Here is a 21,546-nt window from a genome sequence, read left to right as displayed (position 1 = left end):
CTCTCGCCCCCTCCTTCCCTCCGCTTGCTCCCCTCCCTCTCCGGCCTCTCCTTTCCCCTCCTCCCTCTCTCCCCAACTCTCTGACTCTCCCACACTCCTCTTTCTTCTCTGCAGGACTTGGGAGCGGCCCCTGTGTCCTGTCTCCAGGGAAGTCATAGTCCGGTGGTTTAAGGAGGAGCAGCTGCCTCGCCGAGCTGGCTTCGAGAGGAACACCAAGTCCATCGCGCCCTGGTTCCATGGTAGGATGGCTCTCCGATCCTTGGGGTGGATCTCAGCCTATCCCTGGGGTTGTGACAAGGTCCTGAAGGACCATCAGGGGCAGTAGGGGACTTCAGACTCTGCTGTTTCTGCTCTGTCCCCACAAAGACTGGCTGGTCCCCCAGGGTTAAGGATCTGCACTCCTGGCTCGCCTGGCTGAGAGTGGAGCGGAGAGACGTCCCATGTCTGTCTTTCTTGGCTCACTGAGTGCTCTGAGCTCAAGGAGCAGGTTTTGATTTTCCCAGGGCATGTGCTGAAACAGCCCGTGACCTTTATGGAGGCCATTAGAGACCAAGCCACAGCGTCTTTGAGCGGGAGTCCAGGAGACTGGAGCCAGCAGGGGTTCTGAATATGCACCCATTCCCCTCTCTGCTGGGAAGGGATGGCTCCTGCTGGCTTCCCTCACCTCACAGCCTCTTTGGCCAAAAAGGGCTCCTCAGAGGCATCTTCTCTCTGCATTGCATCCTGGTAGGTGTGTCATGAGCCTGATGAGTGAAGTTAATCTGGGAGCAATCAGAAAACCCAGCCTCATGAGAGTTAGGCTAACCTTCTCAGTGGCCGTGTGCTCACTGGGGCCAGGGCCGTACCTCTTAGCACCTCTGTATGCAGCCCCCACCTCTGCTTCCTACTGCCCAGGGATCAGGTACAGAAACACATCCAAGACAAATGCAGCCTCTTTCTCTGTTGCCACTGATGTTGAGATCTTCACTTCAATGGCATCCCCACTGTGTTGGTCAGATTACGCTTAGTTATGCTGCAGTGACAAATGACCCCAAAGTCTCGGTGACCTCTGCCAGCCACGACTTATTTCTTACCCATGTTACATGCCCACTGGGAGTTCGTGGTGGACTTTAATCGGCCTCAGATTGAAGGAGCTGCCTCTATTGGGAACAGAGAGAAGAGGGAGGCATGGCCACTGATGCACTGGCTCCTAAAGCTTCTGCCTGGAACACATGCATTTCTTTGGCTAGAGCCAGCCGGGCATCTGCAGTGTGGATACTTTTGAATGAGTCTATTATGACCACCACCCACTTTTAGACCCCTTCCTTCTCTTAGGCCTCCATGTATCCAACAGAAGGATGGAGTGGCTATTCATGGCTCAGAAAGAAGACAGTCGACATGTATGACTCAGCCATGTGACCCCGGAGCTGGTCCTGGGGATACCCTGCCTCTAACTTCTGTCCTGGTTTTGTGTCCCTATAGCCCCCGAGAGAGCCTCCACTTGAATTACGGCTCTCCTTCTCCTTTGTACGTGATTGTAATCCCAGAAGCACATTACTAGCCTCTTAGGCACCTGCGTGGTGCAGCTCAGGAGTTCCGTCGAGGTGGGGGTCTGTGGGGGCCGCTGGCTGCTCTGCCATGCTGGTGGCAGCCAATGGAGAAGGCACGGAGAGGTGCTCAGATTTATCTTTCACTTTATTTTCTCTCCTGATGAAAAAAAATGTAATTTTTGTATTGTCACGGAACAAACAGAACCATGATTTAAGTCTTGCAATTTACGTAACTGATTTCATGTTCTTCGAACAGTTCTCCCATAAAGCTTGCAGGAAGGTTGCTAATGTGAGGACCAGGGCTTTTTAGTGACAAAGTTTTCATTGATCTGTGACAGAAGGAAAGGAAAAGCGCGCATATGGAGGGTGGCCAACAATCTTTGTTTGGAAAGGACTAGGTCGTAGTCTAAGATGATCTCCTTCCCTCAGTTTTAGTGTTAAAATGGCCTATCTTTTATGCATTTTTGGTGATAGTAAGCAGCAGGGTTTTTTTTGTTTTGTTTTTTGTTTTTTTTCTTTGCCTTTGCTCAGAAAAGCAAAAACGTAGCAGCCCCATGTTGGTTTTCAAACTTTTTACTTATACCTAAAAGTCTGGAACTCTTGGTGTGGTCCAATTCCTTTCCCAATGTAGCAATTCCCCAAGGCATCCCTGGTGGGACTTCCCTTTGCTCATCTGTGCAAGAGAAGGAGCCTCCTGCCCTGCAGTGTAATGGGTAGGGAGTCTTTGCTGCAGGTTGGCCGGGGCTCTGCTCTGGATTGGTCATGGCTGGGCATCTAGGCGGGGGCGGCTCTGCTCCATGTATCTCTTGGGTTCCTCCAGAGAAAGCTGGCCCAGCTGTGCTCTTCTCGGGGACCAGAGAGCAAGGGGCAGCATGCTGGGCTCTCGAAGTCTCGTCTTCAAACCAGTACCCTGCCCTTTCCCCTCATGCCATTGGCCACAATGTGTCACAGAGTTGAGGGGTGGGGAAATACATTCTGCTCCTTTCATGTGAGGAACTGCAAAGCCGAGTGTCGCAGGGTGTGAAGACAGGGAGGGGAGGAGAATTTGAGCCAATAATGCGGTCTATCACAATCTCGATACAAATCCTTTCTTTTCCGGGTATAGTTACTTTAGCTTGATTTGAGATGCAGATTAAGAATGAGTACTGTGGGGGAGGAGGGGTATAGCTTGGCGGTAGAGCGTGTGCTTGGAATGCGTGAGGTCCTGGGTTCAATCCCCAGTACCTCCATAAAAAAAATAAATGACTACTGTGACTTCTGTTTTTGCGCCTTCCATCAGACACATCTGGATGTGTTGAGGTATAATCCAAAGAGCAGCGTGGAAAAGGGCTTTGAGTGTTCGGGGCCCACTCTGGAACCTAGCAGCTCTGTGACCTGGGATGTGTCCTTTAAATTCCCCATCTGTGATTATAACATCAACTCCACAGGATACTTAAGAAGATCAAGCCAACAAGTGTGCTCTGTCCATGTTAGTGTGAGTGCTGTTGTCTCCTGGAGTCTGAGGTGGACCACCAGAGACCCCCACACCCGCTGGGCTCCGAGCACAGAGAGGGAGAGGGGGAGGAGCTGGCTTCCCACTGGGACCCCAGGGTTCTTGATAAAAGCCCTTCTGTTAAAAAGAGAGATAAAAATGGCAAAGTCATTCCTCATTTCTCTGTTGTTGCTTGTTATGTTCCAGGGGTTATAAGAGAGAGTTCAAGTTATACAAAAATGTTCCTGAGAAAAGCTAATGCATATAAACTTGGCTTTGGGGAAAAAAATCTATTTTGGGGTTTCAGTATGTATCTAAAACTATTAAGAACACTCTCTGTCTGAACACTGGCTCAGTCAGAACCTATTTCTCTTCCTGAGTTTTACTTCTAGAAAACAGTCGAATTTGGTCCATGGTTTATTGTCTTGGCAGCAACCCTCTGGCTGTCTGCGGCACGCCCTTGGGGCTTGGTGGGGACTGTCACTGGGTAGTGGATGGTGGCGCTGATGTGGGTAAACCACTCCCACAGGACCCTGCTCAGGTGCTGGAAGTGGATCTCATGATGGCCCGACCTGCACTCAGGTGGGCTGTTAATACCATGCCTTTTCTGACAAGCACGTGGGCGGGGCAATCCCCATTCGTGTGGCCGGTGCAGCCTGCAGGGGGCCCAGCAGTTGCAGATGGCCTTCTGTGCAAAGCGAGAGCTCCCAAGTGGGATGGGCACTGCCTCCTACCTTCCCACACTGTGACTTCAGAGCACATTTGGAAGAGAGGGATGTTGAAGGTCCCAGAGCTGCAGGGTTCTAGGATGGGTCCACCCCTGTAGACTCCCTGTCCACTTTGCTCTCGACCACGGTGCATCCGAATGTGTATGAAGGGAGGGAAGGACGCAGAGGTCACAGCGGTAACTTTTAGTGATTATTTGAGGGAAAGTTTGTCTTGCGAAAGAGACGCCTTGGAGAGGGATGGATGGGGAACAGAGCCAACGCTCCTTAATCTCTGGAGTCCTGTCGTGAGAAAGGGAGATTGTTAAAGGGGACGGAACGGAGGTTTGGGGCTGGGAGTTCTAAAGAGACACATTTCATTTCCACAGAAGAAAGATGGGTGTGGTTACTGTTGGGTTGTCTGGATGGCTGGGGCTTTCTGCCCCTAGCGTCGCTGATGCAGTGGGATTCTGAGAGTGTGTTCTGTTGCCATTGATCCAGGACCACCAGTCCTGCCTCGGCCGAGCCTCCAAAGTTTTCTCAGGTGGTCAGGAGCCTGGGAAAGTTTGGCCAGGGTGTGAGGCTGCCCACAGAGCAGGCGCCCGGGCTGGAGTCTGTGGGCTGAGGAGGGAGGGCTGTTCCTCCAATGGCTGTAGGGCTTCTTCGCCTTGCTTGTGTCTCTGTTACTGATGCTGTTTTTGGTCCCGAAGCTGAGACATGGGAAGTGGGCACCCCCTCTGATGGCCCTTCCAGGAGTCCTGAGGCGAGGGGCGGACACTCCAGGCTGTCCTGCAGGGAGGCACGTGCCCAGGGAGGTGGGAGGGATGGTGTCTGGGGAGGCAGAGGCTGAGTAGGAATGGGGTCTTGGGGTCCCCAGCTGCATGCACTGGGAGAGCACATCCTCTCTGAGCTGCACGGAAGAGGAAGGGCTTGGACTGGCTGACCAGGGGTGAGCACCGCACTCCTCCGGGCAGGAGGCTGCCCTGCAGTCTGTGTGTTTGCCTGACTGTGTAGTTGTGCATCGTGGTTTGATCTCATGGGTATACTCTCAGCTGCTTCTGGAACTGGTCATGGTTAACCCTTTGCAGGTGACTGCACTGAGGTCCAGAAAGCTTGAGATACCACCCCGTTTACCCAGCAGTAAGCATGGGAGCTGGGACAAGATGCAGGGCTTTCGGCTGCCAGTTTTTTTTCCTTCCTTCCTTCCTTCCTTCCTTCCTTCCTTCCTTCCTTCCTTCCTTCCTTCCTTCCTCCCTCCCTCCCTTCCTTCCTTCTTTCCTTCCTTCCTTCCTCCCTTCCTTCCTTCCTTCTTTCCTTTCTCTTTTATCCTTTTTAAAGCTTTATTTTTAATTTTATTTTTTATTGAAGTGTAGTCAGTTTACAATGTTGTGTTAACTTCTGGTGTACAGCATAGTGATTCAGTTTTCACATTCTTTTTCATTATAGGTTATTACAAGGTATTGAATATAGGTCCCTGGTGCTATACAGCAGGACCCTGCTGTTTATTTTATATATAGTAGTTTGTATCTGCTATTTCCAAATTCCTAATTTATCCCTCCACCACCGCTTTTTTTTGGAGGAATTTCCATCCGGCTCCCAGTTTTTCTTACTCCATCCTGGTGGCTCTTTGAATACACTGCTAGCCAGAGAGGGAGACTGGGGCCAAAAAATGCTCCGTCTGGATTCACAGTCCCTTATTGTATCTTCATGTGAACTTCTTTTACCCACAACCTGGGTTCTTTATTTTAAATCTCACCCCTCGTCATTCCTGGGGCCTTGCAGAGCAGAGCTGCGGCTGGTCTCTCGGCCTCGCTTGAGGGAAAATCTGGGAATGCCCTGTTTGGTCTTTGGGATTACTCTCAGGAGCTAGAGTGTCTGGGGCTGGGATGGAGAGAGTGAGGCCGCCGAGGCTCTCGTCCCTGTCTTCCAAGATCAGCGGGAAGTTAGGAAAGTATGGTGAAGCTTTGGAACCTGTTAGGAAGTGGCAGCCAGAGCCGGGGACCTGGTCACAAATGATAAATGCTGGAGAGGGCGTGGAGCAAAGGGAACCCTCATGTACTGTTGGTAGGAATGTAGTTTGGTGCAGCCATTATGGAAAACAGTAAGGGGGTTCCTTAAAAAACTAAAAATAGACTTACTCTGTGATCCAGCAATTCCACTCCTGGGCATATATCCAGAGGAAACTCTAATTCGAAAAGATACATGTGCCCCAGTGTTCATAGCAGCACTATTTATAATAGCCAAGACACGGAAGCAACCTAAATGTCCATCAACAGATGACTGAATAAAGAAGTTGTGGTACACACACACACACACACACACACACACTACTCAAATAGAAGAAAGAATGAAATAAGCTATTTACAGCAACGTGGATGGACCTGGAGATCGTCATTCTAAGTGAAGTAAGCCAGAAAGAGAAAGAAAAATACCATATGACATCACTTATATGTGGAATCTAAAATAAATTGACACAAATGAACTTATTTACAAAACAGAAACAGACTCACAGACATAGAAAACAAACTTATGATTACCGGGGGGAAAGGGGATGAGAAGGGATAAATTGGAAGTTTGATATTTGCAGTTATTAACTACTATATATGAAATAGATAAACAGCAAGGTCCTTCTGTAGAGCACAGGGAGCTATATTCAATATCTTGTAATAACCTATAATGAAAAAGAATGTGAAAAGGTATATATATATAAAACTGAGTCACTATGCTGTACACTGGAAATTGACACAACATTGTAAATCAACTATAATTTAATTTAAAAAAAAAACAACAGAATGGGGGACCTGGGCATTGTGGACCCAGGCACCAAATCCATGTTAAGTGAGGAATAGCTGAAGAAGCCAGGGGTAGAGAAAGTATGGTGGTGTTATGAGGGTTAAATGTATAATATTTATGAAATGTTTAGAACCTGTAATAAATGCTTCCACTTGTTATATGGAAAAAATAAACATGGTAGCCTTTGGAGATGCATATCAAGATTTGAGGCATGTAAATGGTGGCTTCGTACCCTTAGGGGATGGCACTGCTGTCACTTGGAAGTAAAGAAAAAGATGACATCAAATGACTGTGCACAAAAGGAAGGTGGTACTTGTTTAGCTTTCCCACAAAAAAGTAAACATCTGAATTTTCTTTCATTATGAATATGACACTCATCTTGAAATTTTCAAAAGAAGCTGTGAGGGGTAACACATGGGTCCTTTGGAAGGATGGTTAGCATGTCATGACCCATCGTTTCAAGGCAGGTTGCTAATTTTCCTCCCCTGAGCAGAATTTGGAAGGAAAGCTTCCACCAACTCTGCTCCCAAGTACAAAATTTCTAAGGAAGAAAAAAAGTAGGTCAGTTGACCTACTTTCCTCTAACGTTCTTGCTTAAGCTGCTCCAACTAAGAAATAAAAGAGTCTTTTTCCTTCTTTTAAAAAAAAATTGTGCACTGGCTATATAGTCTCAGAAAATGGTTACAAAGAAGAGCAAAATTATTTTTTGGCTTTTGGAAAGCATCGATTGTAACGGTGTTCCCCAGGTTTCAGCTCTGTCCTTTCAGCCGTCTATAGTTCTGTGTTTCTGATTTCAGACCCTTTGTGTCTTACTTACCTAACACTTTTAGTTTGGATGTTTCTCTGAGATCTTTGTTTTCTGATGCCCAGGTATGGGTAACAAAAATGTTATGGGAAACAGAGGGGAGAATGTAGCTCCGTGGTGGAGTGTGTGCTTAGCATGCATGAAGTCCTGGGTTCAATCCCCAGTGCCTCCATTAAAAAAATTAGAAAAATTAATAAATAAACCTAATTACCTGCTTCCCCCAACCCCCCAAATAAAATGTGTGGGAAGGGACAGAGGTTGGGGGACCTAGATGACTTGGATTTGATAGAACTGATTTTTAAAATTTTATCTGGATTATTTTAAAAGCACAGAATAACAATTAACTGTGATTTCTGTTGGTACAATTGATCTATTATACTTCTGACGGTCCCATCTTATTTCCGGTGGTTACAAGAGATTCCTCCTACCTCCCTAACTCCGGGAAGTTTCTCAAGGTTAGACCCTTTAGCTCCAGGAGGCTGCCTTCGGATTTTCTTTGCTCCAGACCCTGGAGTCTAGTTTCCCACTGATTTCTAGTCCCAGGCTTGTCCCAGCTCATGCCAGAGCCCTTGGCCTCATGGTTCTGTGACAGCAGGAATGGGGTTGAGAAGGAAGACTTGGGGTATGTGTGCGAGGTGCACAGTTGCTGTCTTCAAACCACTAATGACCTCCAACCTGTAAGCAGCTGCAAGGTTAGGAAATGGAGTACTTGATGCAAACCACAGAGTGCCAACTATGGTTCAGTCTGATGAACGTTTTAGCCGTTAGTTTTCCTGAGGTGGAATAAACTACCGCCAGGAGTTGTGAGCGCCCACAGCTGGGATGTGTGAACAGAGGCCAGACAGCCTTTCAGTCAGACAGGGAAAGCAGGGGTGGTCCAGTCTGATGGCGATTAGATCAGATTACACGACTTTTCTCATCCCACCTTCCCACCGTGAGCTATCCTTTCTCTGCTCATCTGAGGAACAAATGTGGCAGCTTTGACATTTGCTAGAAAATAAAGTCCAGCCACTACAGTAGTTGAGAAGCTTTCTGGAAATGACTTACATAATACATATGCTTAATTATTGAAAGTTTATCAGACTCAAATTACCTTCTGTCTAGCACCTAAGTTCTTTATAGATTCACATGCCAGAGTCATGTGCTTACAGCTTTCATTTAAAATAGTGATGCTGCTTTTGGGTGTGGTGATTCACAACCCCTCTCGCTAGCCCCTGGGGGTGCATGAGGCAGGAGGGTGTCCCCTACCCCCGATGCCACCTTCTAGAAACACTTCTTGCAGGGGATCCACATGGCTTGCATGGCTTATAATTGATGTGTGTTTTATCCTGAAAATCATCACAAATACACTGTCTACACCCTGCAGACAGTAAGGCATTACCAACATTTGTACAGCCATATTCTGAGCTTAGTTAAGTGTACCAAGAAAATGCAGTTTACTTTTTTATACTTTCTCTGAGCTCATGAAGTTATCACCAGCCCCCTTCCCCCTTCAATTGGTGGGGAAAAAAATAAACTCTAGTTCATTTTATTTAACTTCATCCTATTCAGCAGGGTACTTTTTAGTGAACTTGGTCCCTTTGGGGAGGCTAGGTCTTTAGGATTGCCTTCCTTCCCTCCCTCCTTCTCTATAAGAGGTACATCTGGGTGTTGGGGGCTTGTGGGGAGGGGGTTGGGGCAGGGCTGCCTCGCAGTTGTGCGGACTTCATCTTGCATGAGGGTGTGCGGCTGAGGGGATGAGAGAGGCTGAGATCCGTGTCCCTACTCTGCTTCTAAGTCCTTCCCCCTGTAGGGGACTGTGTCCACCCAGATTGGTGGACACTTGGATTGGTGGCATCCCCAGGCAAGGGGCACCTCTCCTGGTACCACACCGCGGTGTGCACTGGTCTGTATCCATGCGGTGTGGTGGGTTGGCTTCAGCTGTGGCGTCCCACTGGCCTTTGTGCTTTAACTGGTAATTAGTGACCAGTTACTTTGTGCTAGCTTTGTCCGGTAAACATCGAATATCCGGTGTTTCATTCACTCCTCACACAACAACTCTCTGGAAGAGGTAGTAATACTAGCAATTAGGTCCACATATTGGTCCAGTATTCTGGGCCCTCTGCTCGGCACGTCACATAAATTCACTTCTTTAATTCCTATAACAACACTGTGTGCTTGCAGCTGGCATCAGCCCCACTTCACAGATAAGGAAGCGGAGGCACTTGTCTGCCGTCCATTGTTCGTAAGTGGGGTGGGGTGGGTTTCAGACCCTGCTGTTCTGGCTCCACAGTCCACGTACTTATCCGTGACACACTGTGGCCGGGCTGCCATCGCACAGGTGAGGAACTGGAGTAACTGTCCAGGGACATGCAGTGTCCAGGAGGGTCAGTTTCTTTCCAGTCCAGGATGTCTCCTTGAGGACAAAGGGATGGCTGTTCCTTTGGAAGACATCCAGCTGTTTTTGGGCCGTGGGGTCAGCTGTTTCAGCTACCATGCCTTATTCTTGGCTGGGGCAAGTGTCTGCTCCCCCTGAGGCTGGTGCCACCCTCCCATAGAATTCCTGAAGGATGCCATCGCAGTCTCCAAACACCATAAATGGAGTAAATGCAATACATGGAGTGAAACAGGAAATTGTCAGGTTGGGGTTGTTGAATGGCCTGGGTGGGGGCACTAGGGTCCCTGTGTAAGGCATTCAAAGAATTTGTTGATTTTTAATATTAAGCCTCTGTTGTATGTGAGACACCATGCTAAGTACAGGGCATGTGGTGGTGAACAAAACTGACAGCTTCCCTACCCTCATGGCACTTACATTCACTTGCAATTAGCAGAAAAAACAAATCAAACCAGTATACTCAAAAGAGAATGTATTGGCTCATATGATTGGAAAAACCCAAACATAGGTCCAGCTTCAGGCTCTGTTTGATCCAGGGAGCTTAAGATTTCAGCAACTGGCATCTCTCCATCTACTCTCCATGTTGTTCTTATTCTCAAGCAATGCATCAGCCCGTGGTTGCATACCTGCATTCTTTAGGTTCCAGTCCAGCAGAAGAGAGGACATACTTTTCTCACAATGGTCCTGGTATCGGTCCCAATATTCTGCTTTGTTGGGTCTGGCTTGGTCACATGCCCACTCCTGAACCAGTCACCACAGCCAGAGGATGAGCTCTCTGATTGGCTAGGCTTGAGTCACATGACTGTCCCTGGAACAGGGAAGAGTCCATCCCATTGCAACTCTATAAGCTGAGTGGGGAGGGTGTGGTTTTCCAAAAGACGCTCATCATTCCCTTGCTGGAAGAAGGACAAATGCTCCTGTGTGGGCAAGAGCAATTGATGTCCACCATAGAAGGGAAAATAACTCTCCAAGTGAAACTGGCCAGTCAGGGAGACTGGCGTGACTCAGATAATGAATTTGTACTTCCAGTTGAGGTTAGAGCTACACAGGATCCTTGTGTAGCCAGTTTCAGAAGTCATTTTGCTGGTGGTGGCAGCCCTGTCGTGAACAGTGGCATCAGTGGCACGTCAACTTGGCGCAGGCAGTCGTGGGCATGGAACATTACCTCTTGTGCATAATGTATCTGGAACCAAGAAGCTTGTCCAGTGAAACCCTTGTTTCGGCAGTTAGCTAAGTTTCATTAGGAGTTATAAAAAATGAAGGCATTGGAACTCCCTCATCACAATCTCTGTGGCTTTAGGATGCTTCGAGAAACTGTTGAGAAAGAAGAGCTTACTAATTCCAGCCCCTTTAATGATATCGTTTGGAAAGTATGGCAGTAAGAAAGGAGAGTCACGGAAATGAATGAGAAACAGCTGAGCGGTGATGGAGGCGTTGGCCGGTGAGGTGTAGCTTTGGTGAAAGCTTTAAGAAATATGCATGTCAGATAAACTGAGACCCATGAAAAGTAAAACGTCGTATATGGCCTGCCTGCGTTTCTTTCTTTTCAGGGAGAAGCCCTAACAGAGAAATAAAAGCAGCTCATTTGGTTACTCAGGTTCAATTCCAAGCTAATGATTTCAGAGACCGGCTCGGCGGTGGAGGAGGGACTGGGAACTGAATCCCAGGTCTGCCTTAGGATTTGCGAACACGTGCATTTATGGAGCATTATAGCAGAGCCGTCTTTTGAAAGTATGCTCACAGTACCTTTCCCTTCCTGGCGCTGCCGCCTATTAGCACCGACGGAGAAAATCTTTTGATGGCGAACACGGAGCTGATGGTGGTGTTTGAGAGCTTCTGCGTGGGATCCAGGGAGGTGACAGGGGAGGAAGAACACATGGGGATTTGTGCTCAGTGTGGTCACAGAGAGGAGTCGGGAGCAGCTGGCCCCACCTCACCTGGATACTGAACTCCTACCTGTGATATTAATGAGCAGGTGCTGGGAGCCTGAAGCGAGCCTGGACTTCCTTGCTACGCTGGGGTACATGCTCCCTCCGGCCTTCCCCACCTTCTCACCCTCACCCGGGGCAACCATGGGGAGGGGGCTGCTGCCCTGAAGGACCTCTGTGCCCTGATTTCAGCCCTGTCTGTTTCGGCAGAGGCCCTTGTAGTTAGCTGGATTGCCTTTGACCCCCCCAGAAAAGCCTTGGGCCCCCGTGGGACCCGGGACCTGTGGGCCTGCCCAGGTGCCATACCCTGTCCCCACCTTGGTCCCCATCAGAGGCCTCCATCTGTCTGCTGGGCTTTTGCCTCTGTTTCCAGATGACAGCTCTGTTTGCTTCTGCTGCTGACCCTTGGCCTATGTGGCCTAGGTCAAGGCCAGGCTGGGTTTGTGCCTGTCCCGGGGGCAGCAGCCACATGGATGCAGTCGCCATTGTTTTCCTGGCGTTGCTCCACTTAATTCCATCCAGTGACTTTGGATGATATTAGCATGAGTCTGTTTCACCACTAAAGAGAGATTTGCTTGCTCAGCAGCATCAGGCCATGAGCAGCAGAGACCTGACTGGAAACTCAGGTTTGTCTGGGTTAGTGCTGCTTTCGACACGGCAGGGTACTGAATCCCACTGCCCCTGAGGACAGGCCTATCCAGCTGGGGATTCCTGCCCCGGAGATGTTTGTGACCACGCTCTGCCCTCCACATCGGGCCTCTCCGGGCACAGCCCCTGCCAAAAACCAGGGATTATTATGACGGTCAAATGATCTTAATGATCTCTGCCTTTGAAAAACTAAGTCCTGAGGACTGGGTTCATCGGCCACTTCCTCCCCCCCTGCCCCACAGTTTACCATTATTGGAAGTGGCAAGACTAACCCTTATTTGTTTATGTACTTGCTCACCTCCATCTCCCATCTCCACCCACCCACGTTCCCCTGCCTCCTTGGTGAGCAGCCATTCTGATAGGTTTAACCTCCGTCTGTTGAAAGGGTTCCTGTTTCTATGATAGTACACACCTTACCCGGAGGGAGGTTCTTCCGCTCCTTGTATTTTTATCATGATAATGTTGTTAGTGATTTGCCCTTGGTGCTTTCCTGTGGCTAATTTTCATGTGAAATTAGTTTTCCTGAACTGTTCAAATGAGACGAAGGCCAGGAAGGTGTATCGAACTCCACGGAGCTGCCTCTTCTGCTGTTGTTGTGATGTGTCCACAAATAAGGGTCTTGCCTCCTGGGATAGGCAGGCTCCACTCCCGCCCCTCTGGCCCTTCTCTTTCTTTCCTCTCTTTGCTCCTCTCTTGCTCAATTTTGATTCCACTCCCAGAGGTAGAAGGTGGCCCTGGAGGGTCTGCCCACGGGCCTCTTGCACTCACCCAGGACTGGGGAGGGCAGATCTCTCCGTCCCTTCAGCTGCTCGTTCTCAGGTTGGCCTCTCGCTTTCCAGTGAATTCCTGTTGACTGCTCTTGGGTCCATTGGTCACTCTCCTTTCTTTCTTCTTCCTCCCTTGTAAACGCTTCTTATCCTGAAGGTCTTGCGTTGATCGTTTGTTCCTAGCGTCATTTGTGTTTGGGGTTCATGGGGTATCCTGGTACCTCGTTTTGTTGTGAACGTAGTCCATGGACTTCCGGTTTTGTTCCTTAGTTGCCCTGCTTGTTTTTATTTGGGGATTTGGAAAGATGGGAAAGCGATGCTCCCGGCACCATAGACTCCCGGAACCTACCCCTCCTGCTGTACTTAAGAACACTTATGTGAAAGGCGAGGTGCTTTGAGATTATTTGTGTTTCTTACTTTATCTCGCTGAGCACTGTGCTAGGAGATCCATGCTGTATGGCCTCTGGTCCATTATTTCTAATTGCTGTGCAGTGTTCCACAGGGTGCTTCCACCTAATTTTGCCTCAGTCGTGGACACGGAGATCGCCTCCACCTCATCACCACCACACATTATCCTAAGAATCAGATAAGGTCCTTGCACTGGACCCTTATGGACCTGCGTAAGGATTTCTTTATGTTTCAGGAATGGAATTGTGGGGCGAGGGGGTATACATGGACTTCATTGCACTACGGATGCAATAGCTTTCCGGAAGGCTGATCCAGTCTCGGTTCCCAGCTGCCATACATGAGAGTTGCTCTACTTCCATGTTCCAAACTGCACACTAGAGCACAGTGGAAGTCCTGTGTCCCCTCGGTGATTCACGCGGGCTTGGGGGAGCTGGCAGCCACCATCTTCAGACCGTTTTCTTACCAGTTCACCATCTCTACCTGATGGTGGCTGCGTTATGCAGGCACATGACACCTGCTAGATTCTCCAACAAAAATTGGGGTACAGGATTCCTCTACTTTCGGCTACTTCTCAGTCTCTTTGGGGTGTGGGGTGCAGAGGAGTGAGCGAGGGCCCGCCCCTCAATTATTCTCTCCCTCTGCTCAGCCCCAGCCCAAGAAAAGCTCTTTTCTGCCCTTTCTTGTCTGGCAGGGGCTTCTCGAGGATCTCGCCTATATCCCTCCAGACTAGGTCTGTAAAACTCTGTTCAGATCTCCAAGGATCACTCTGAATACAGAAGGAGTTTCTAGAATGGAAAAATCACTTTTTATGTCTTTGTCCATCCTGACTTGCAAGAATCCTTACTCTCTAGCTCAGTGAGCCTTTAACGTGGCTACCTATTAGAATTACCCGAGAAGATTTTAAACATCACTGAGACTTGGTGTACCCAAAATGAATTAAACAAGACTCTGGGAATGGGCCAGGGCTGAGAACTATGCTCCAGAGACTCAAGACAGCTCGCATTAATGTTTAAAGCTCAGCAGTGACCCTTTTTTCCTAGGTGATAACCTCCCCATCCCTAAAAGATACTGACTAATTTTGACTGAATGTCATAGTGGTGACAGGTGGAGAGCTGCAGAGCAATGATGTTAAAATATTTTTTAATACTAAACATTGAATGTACACAGTGTGTGCACATACATATATGAAGGACAGAGAGAAAAATTAAGAGGTTGAAACATAACACTCCTTGGAAGCCCCTGTTTGCTTCTCACCATTGGAGACCTCTTCCTTCCCAGAGATGTGATTCCCTCGCCTGAGAATTTCGTCCATCATTTCTTTGTTTCGTCTGTTGTTTCTGTATTGATCTCCAAACACTAAGAGTGTTTAGCTTTGTGAGTTTTTCAATTTAATATACATGAAACTATAGTGCATTCACTTTTCAGTTATTAGCTTGTTTCACACTTCATTGAAAAAAATTTTTTTCTCATTACATTTTTCCATCTCTATTTTTGGGAAGTTATACCATTCTCAATGCCTATCTTTTAGTGGTTAATTCAGATGATTTAACTTGTGAGTTAACATGTTCTAAAGTTAAAGTAAATATATATCTTTACCCTTTTTTTCCTCCATGTCTGTTAACCTCCCGAGTCTTACATTAAACTTACGTTACATTCATATGAGTGTCCCACGGATGTGTCATTCTTGATCTTCACTGTGACTCTTCACTCACGTATGCCTTCCCTCCCCTCCCCTTTCACCTCCTCACCATTCCTTTCTGCTCACATAGGGTCTACCCAGCCTTCAAGGCGCACTTCACATCCCCCTTGGCTGCCTCTGTAAATCCTGCCCTGAATTCTACCAGCCTCATTAATCTCCTCCTTCTTGTGTCTTTCACAGCCCTTGCTGTCCTCTGCATGAGATAACACAGTGTAGAGCGAGGAGCACTGGACTTGGAGTCTGAGGACCTGAGTTCAAGTTCTGGCTCCACCACTTCATAGCTCTGTGACCTTGGGTAAGTCACTTCTCTGCTGCCCTTCAGTGTCCTCAGCTATGAACTGATGGTGGTAGGCTTGTCAAGAAGCCTAAATGAGAGGAGGGCCAGAGTCCCCAGGTAGTGCCCTGTGCTGGCTTTGATGTAAGCCTTCTCGTGCGACCCTTGGTGTGTCCTTCTGCCTTTCTGCCTCAAAATGGAAGCCCTTTCTGGAAGACTGGTGGCCTGGGAGCTGGTTACCAGCACTACAACTGTGGAAACATAGCTGTGAAGCAACCCTTAGGCAAGGAAGCCCTCACTCAGTTGAAAGCCCTGGCTTGGATTCCTCTAGTCCACACCCTTCAATCCATTTTCCACACCCTTGAACATTCTCACATTCTTCCTCTGCTTAGGAAAGATGAGTAGCTCCCCAGTGCCCTCAGGATTAAGTCCGTAATAATTTCAATGGTCTGGAGGGTGCTTTGGGGCCTGACCCCGTCTACTTAAACACATCTCGTCACTGCCCGGCTCCTACTTTCCCCCTCCCTCCTGCCACAGAGAATCATGTGCTCATTCCTTTAGCAAATTGCCATCGTTTCTTGCCCCTCTGTTTTAGCCTTTCTGTTCTCAGTCTAACTGGCCCTTCCATCCCTGGGCTCCAGAGTTGGGTGGGGTGCCCCTCTGAGCCCATATCCAACATGGCCTTGGTCACTACTGGTTGCAGCGAGTCCTTCCCACCCCCAACTTTAAAAAAAAATTGCTGCCAATCTTGATTTTGGTCCAGAATCAGAGATTGTGGAAGGCAGAAATTATTTCTGATTTAATGCTGACTCCCAGGTGCCCAGCATGGGGCCTGGCTCTTAAGAGAATTCTTGATAAATATTTATTGAAGGGAGGAAGGAAAAAGATAGAAAGAAAGAAAGGAGAGGAACTATTCCTGGAAACTACAGGAAAAACGATGTTTCCTTTTGTCTGAGGATGAGAACTGGCTCAGAAAGAGTCGGTCGCTGCATTCTCCAATAATCGTTCCAGAGCCACCACCCTGGAATGTCGTCTGGTAGGGCCACATCCCTCAGCTGAAGATCCTGCTCATTAGCAGACGTAGAAAGTTTCCACAGTCCTGACAGTGTGCTCACTCTGCAGCCAGAAGTGGTGAGGGGAGCTACCCCCCAACTTCCCTCAGCCTGGAGGTTGCAGAGTATTTCAAAGAGGCAGGGGTGTGGTGGGATGGGATGGGGTGTGATTAACGCTGATTCCCAGTACACTTGGCTTAACCGTGATCCGGGGGAGAGAGGGATGGAGAGCAGAGTGAATGGGGCAGGAAAACATAGCAGCTTCTCTTCCCAAGCAGCCCCCAGCCACCAACTAATTCTCTTGGGGCTCAAGTTTTCTGTAAAATGTCTTTGCTGTATTACCTTTGGTCTTGGGTTGAATTAAAATTCTGATTCCTAGGTAGGTGTCAAAGAGGAGGCAGAGTTCACTGATCCTTACTGTTTGAGATACTTGGGGAGTCTCCCAGGAATGGCCCAGGCTTGGGCCCAGGGACCCAAGTGTCTTCTTCAGGGGGCGTCACCCTCAGCCGCCTCTGTTTGAGGATGAGTGTGCCTGGTATGGGCTGCACAGCCTGGCGGTACTGTGACCATCGCCGCTCCCAGTACAAGGTAACATGCAGCGCTAGCACACGTGTGGTGTTCTTAGTGTGTTCAGGGCAAATGGGTTACACTGGATTAGCCATTACGTTCTCAGGCGCTGTGATAAGCACACTCGTGCATTAATGTAATGAATTCTCCAACAGCCTTATGAGGTAGGTGCTAATATCAGCACCACTTCATAGATGAGATCACTGAACTGGGTTTCAGAGGGGCTCAAGTAGCCTGCCCGAGGCCACCTATTGAGCAAGTCCCTGAGCTGAAATTTTAGTTCATGTGTATGATTACTGTTCCAAACAAGCCTCCTCGCCTCCCAGACACTTAGACATCAAAGATGAAGTGTCCTCGTCTGTTCAGGTCTCCCAGGAGTAAAAGTCCCAAGAGATTTACTGGAGGAAATGCCTGTGCAGGAGAAGGGAGGGAAGGAGCAGGACAGGAGGGGAGGGTCTTCTGACCATGGTGCAGGTCTGACACCTGTGAGGGGACAGAGGGAAGGAAGGACAGACAACTGGGAGGAAGAGCCTGAAATGGAAGCACAGCTCAGAGAACATCTCGGTCAGGCTGACGGGAAACCCCGAGCAAAGACCGCTCACTAGAGGAGCCCCACGCTGGGGTGCGCGGCGGCTCTGGTACCCTTGTGCTCGGTCACAGTGCCTCTTGTCCTGAGTCAGGCAACCTGTCCTGGAGGCAGCGCCGGGGGAGCATGCCTCAGGGTGGGTCCCGAAGGTGCAGCAGCTGGAAGCTGTCAGCTCACGATGCTGCTCCTCAAAGCAGGGTCTGTCTGGGAGGGAGGCTGAGCAGAACATCCCTGTGGCCGCCACAGGCTCCAGCCTTGAGCTGTTCCCAGCCCGTTTACTAACATACAGTAGAGTCTGGACAGGATGTTATGAAAGCCCCTAAGTGGGATGTCCCAGTAGCCTCCTGGGATCAAAATGATTATGTGATAGGGTCGAGCAGGTTGTACACTGAATAAAGGGAAGCCAAGGGGGCTAGTTTGCAAGAGGAGGGACTGAAATGCAGAAATAGAAGCTAAGCCATTTGGGCCCGGAGAGGCACCCTTTCCCAGTTCATCCAGCCAGAAGGACATCTTTTTCTAACCTGCACAGAGGTAGACTGTGGACGACCAGCAGCCTGTGATTCCCAGGAGGAAAGAGAAATCCTTCAGTGAGGATTCATGGTCAGCTGGGACAAAGCGGGATGGGAATGAGGATGAGGCTTCCTTCACTGGGGTGAGCAGCTGGGAGTGGATGCATGAGTGCTCGAGTGAATAAGTCTAGAGATGGGGCAGGGGTAGGGTGGAGGCAAGGTTCAGAGCCTGGTGTCCATTGTCCCTGAGCCCGGACTCTGCCAGAGGTCAGCCATTCAAGGGCTTTAGATGATGGAAAGACATGGCATTGTCATTTTGGTGTTACTGGTCACTTTTGCATATTAAGAAGTCAAGTCATATTCAAGTTTGACTGTTCAGTCTCCCACCCATTGTAACACTCCCCTCCTCTCCAACCCCCAGTCTACACTGGGCTTCAGCTTGAGGTACTTGGAGTTGAGACAGAGGTGACATCTTCTGGTCCTTCTTCCTCGGAGCTCTTGGCTCAGCCTCTGTCTCCTGTTACTTACCACCCTGTCCCAGCCACCTTTAGGGTCTAGATCCTCTGGTACAGGGGCAGGGAGGTGGGGGAGGGACAGTGCTGAGTTTTTTGACAAATCCTGGGCGTGTCCTTATAGTCGGTCCTCTTTTGGCTGTCCCTGCTTCTCTGGCTGAAGCCACCAAGGCCACCCAGGTTGCATTCTCCTGCATGGGACGTACGCGTGATTCTTCGGGTGCCCGTGTGGAAGTGTTTCCCCCTCCTTTCCTCCTCTCTTTCCCTGGTTTTCTGCTTATCCAGCCTGGTTGGAGAGGGGGTGACAGGCTTGACTGCCTCTTGGTAAGTCCTGGGCAAGGAGGAAAGAGGTGGCCCCCATTTGTTGGCTGTCTTTAAAAGGGGGACTGGTGACAATGTGGTTGCTTCTATGTTCTCTGCTTTGGGCACGAGGAAATCCTGCCACACCTCCTGTTAAGCAGGAGAGACATGGGAAGGGATGTTCCTACAGGTAATTGTGGCAGTGGCACTGGGGGTCAGTGGGGGAGAAGTCACAGTGTGCGGTGCCTTCAGAGTCACGGCAATGAGCAGCCCAGCTGCCGTCTGCCTTCTGTGGTGTGGCCAGCAGTGATGTACATGTGTGTATGTATATAATCCCACTGGGGGTGTGTGTAGACAGTACACAGGCAGGTGTGTAGGGGGATTTGTGCTGCAGGTCACCTCTTGCCAAATAACAGATGAGAGCCGTAGCCAACATTTCCACGGCTCTTCTCAGTTTATGAAATGATTTTAAATTCTTGCCCTCACTTAAAAGTCATAATGTGCCCTTAAAGTTGATAGGCTAAGATTGTCACTTAAATACCAAAAGACACTGGGAAAGTTGAGGGCTTGGCTGAAGGTCCCAGAGGCAGGTGGTGAGGGCGGGGTTGGGCAGGGAGTCTAGGTCTCCTGATCGCTCCTCCTCTTCCCACCACCCTGCCCTCCAGACCCTGATCCACCAGACACATCGTCCCTCTGGTTCTCCCCAGAGGACAGAGGCTCCTTATGAGCCTTTTGGGGGGTTGACACTGACATACAAACACCTGGGAGGCCAGACCTGACTCTCATACTGTGGTGAAGCCACATTGTATAGGACTGTGGGACCCGAGAACATTTTGTTCTTTGAGCTGCAGTGGAGCTTAATTATGTGCCCGATTAAGAAATTATTTGCCTAGTGTTCCCAGGTAGCTGGAGGAAGTCTCTTTACTTCTTAGGAGGAAATAGTTTTCAGGTGCTCACTCTCGGGTACCAGAAAGATAATGAGGGCAGTAACCATAAGTCATTCTGGCCTCGTCATTAAAGCAGGATTCTTAAGTCTCTCCACAGGGTAATGCTTGTTGACTAGCATTTATAATCGATAGACAATATAATTCCAGCTCATCGCTAATTCTTTGCTTACTCAATTAATCCAAATTAATGTGGCTTAATTTGGAGGAAAGCATGCTTAATTGGGGTCCTAGTAGAAACTCTGCCCCCCAGGCTCACAGCTGGTTGCTCTGGGCCAAGATGTCCCATCAGTGGAATGAAGCAAGTGCTGGACAGCTCCTGTGGCCCCTCCCTTCTCTGGACCTTTGGCCTGAGGCTGAGGGGCAGTGGTGAGCTGGGGAGGGTGGCCGGCGGGGAAGGGTTGCAGCAGCTACTAATTTTTTTTTTCTTTTCTAAACCAGGAATTATTAGCCGAGAAGATGCAGAAGATCTCCTTGAGAATATGACTGAGGGTGCATTTCTGGTCCGAGTCAGTGAGAAAATTTGGGGTTATACCCTCTCCTACCGCCTACAGAAAGGGTTCAAGCATTTTTTGGTGGATGCCTCTGGGGATTTCTACAGCTTCCTGGGAGTGGACCCCAATCGCCACGCAACGCTGACAGATCTCATTGATTTCCACAAGGTATCTGTCTTCGGGGTGCTGGTCGTGGGGATGAAGCTGGTAGGAAGTTGGGCTGCAGGGAGAGCCAGGCTGCAGGCCTTCTAGGAGGCGGGGATGCAGAGTGAGCAGGCAGCCCCAGAAGGTCTTTAGGGTCACAGGGATCTAGACCAACCGGGCAGAAGAGGCCAGAGGGTGTCTAGACCAGGCTCTGGGCCACTACTCTTCTCTGGCTGGCCCTCTACTTGTGCAGGCACCTCCAGCCCTGGTCCCCAGGCTTCTGCTCACCTTGAGTACCTGAGCCTTCACTGCTGTCAACAGGTAGCAACTGGCTGAGCCGTCTTCTGTCCAAGCCCATGTCTCCCCCTCTTCCCAGGATGTCCTGTCCTTGAGGAAATCTGAGGCAGGCCAGCTTCGCAGAGTCGGCTGAAGCTTAGCAGGCAACCCTGTGGTTAGAGAAGCTTTTCTTTCTTTTCCTTTTTTTAAAAAAATATTTATTTATTATTGTATTACTTAATTATTTTTTATCTTGGAGGGTGGGTAACTAGGTTTATTTATTTTTAGAGGAGGTACTGGGGATTGCACCCAGGACCTCCTGCATGCTACACATGCGCTCTACCACTTGAGCTACACCCTCCCCCACAGAGAAGCTTTTCCAGTACAGTTAAAATGCCTCTTATCCCAACTACAGCTTCACCACTTAGTAGGTGTGTGACCTCAGACAGGTTCCGTGGTCTCACTGAGCTTTCGTTTCCTAACTGGGCAAGTGATATAAATAATACAGAGCTCAGATCTTCTGAGTCTTAAATGAAGAAGTATACACAGTGGTACCCTGTAACTGTGAAGTGGTGTGCACGTTCATATTTCCCAGAACTCTTTGTTGTTTGTTCCCCTGCCGTGGATCTTGCATTGAGAAGGATGTTGCCTTCCAAACAGTACATATAGAAAGAAACATCGTTTGTGTTAATGTGGCTGTTGGCATCAGTAGTAACTGGGAGAAAGCCAGGGGTGGAACTCGGTGTCCCAGAAGGGAGGGAC

At 49.1% G+C, this 21,546-nt stretch overlaps 1 protein-coding gene across 1 annotated transcript in view; it reads left to right on the top strand.

Moving 5' to 3' along the window:
• SH2D4B (SH2 domain containing 4B) overlaps positions 1 to 21,546 on the top strand; it is an 83,594-nt gene that overhangs the window by 55,111 nt on the left and 6,937 nt on the right. The window contains exons 6-7 of the mRNA XM_015245543.3: positions 115 to 239; positions 20,312 to 20,532. Of these exons, the coding sequence (XP_015101029.1) occupies positions 115 to 239; positions 20,312 to 20,532 (346 nt within the window). The remainder of the gene's footprint in view (positions 1 to 114; positions 240 to 20,311; positions 20,533 to 21,546) is intronic.

The sequence above is a fragment of the Vicugna pacos genome, chromosome 11 (assembly GCF_048564905.1).
Source record: "Vicugna pacos chromosome 11, VicPac4, whole genome shotgun sequence".
In the NCBI taxonomy this organism is placed as follows: Eukaryota; Metazoa; Chordata; class Mammalia; order Artiodactyla; family Camelidae; genus Vicugna; species Vicugna pacos.
This window is presented reverse-complemented; position numbering and strand designations above follow the sequence as displayed.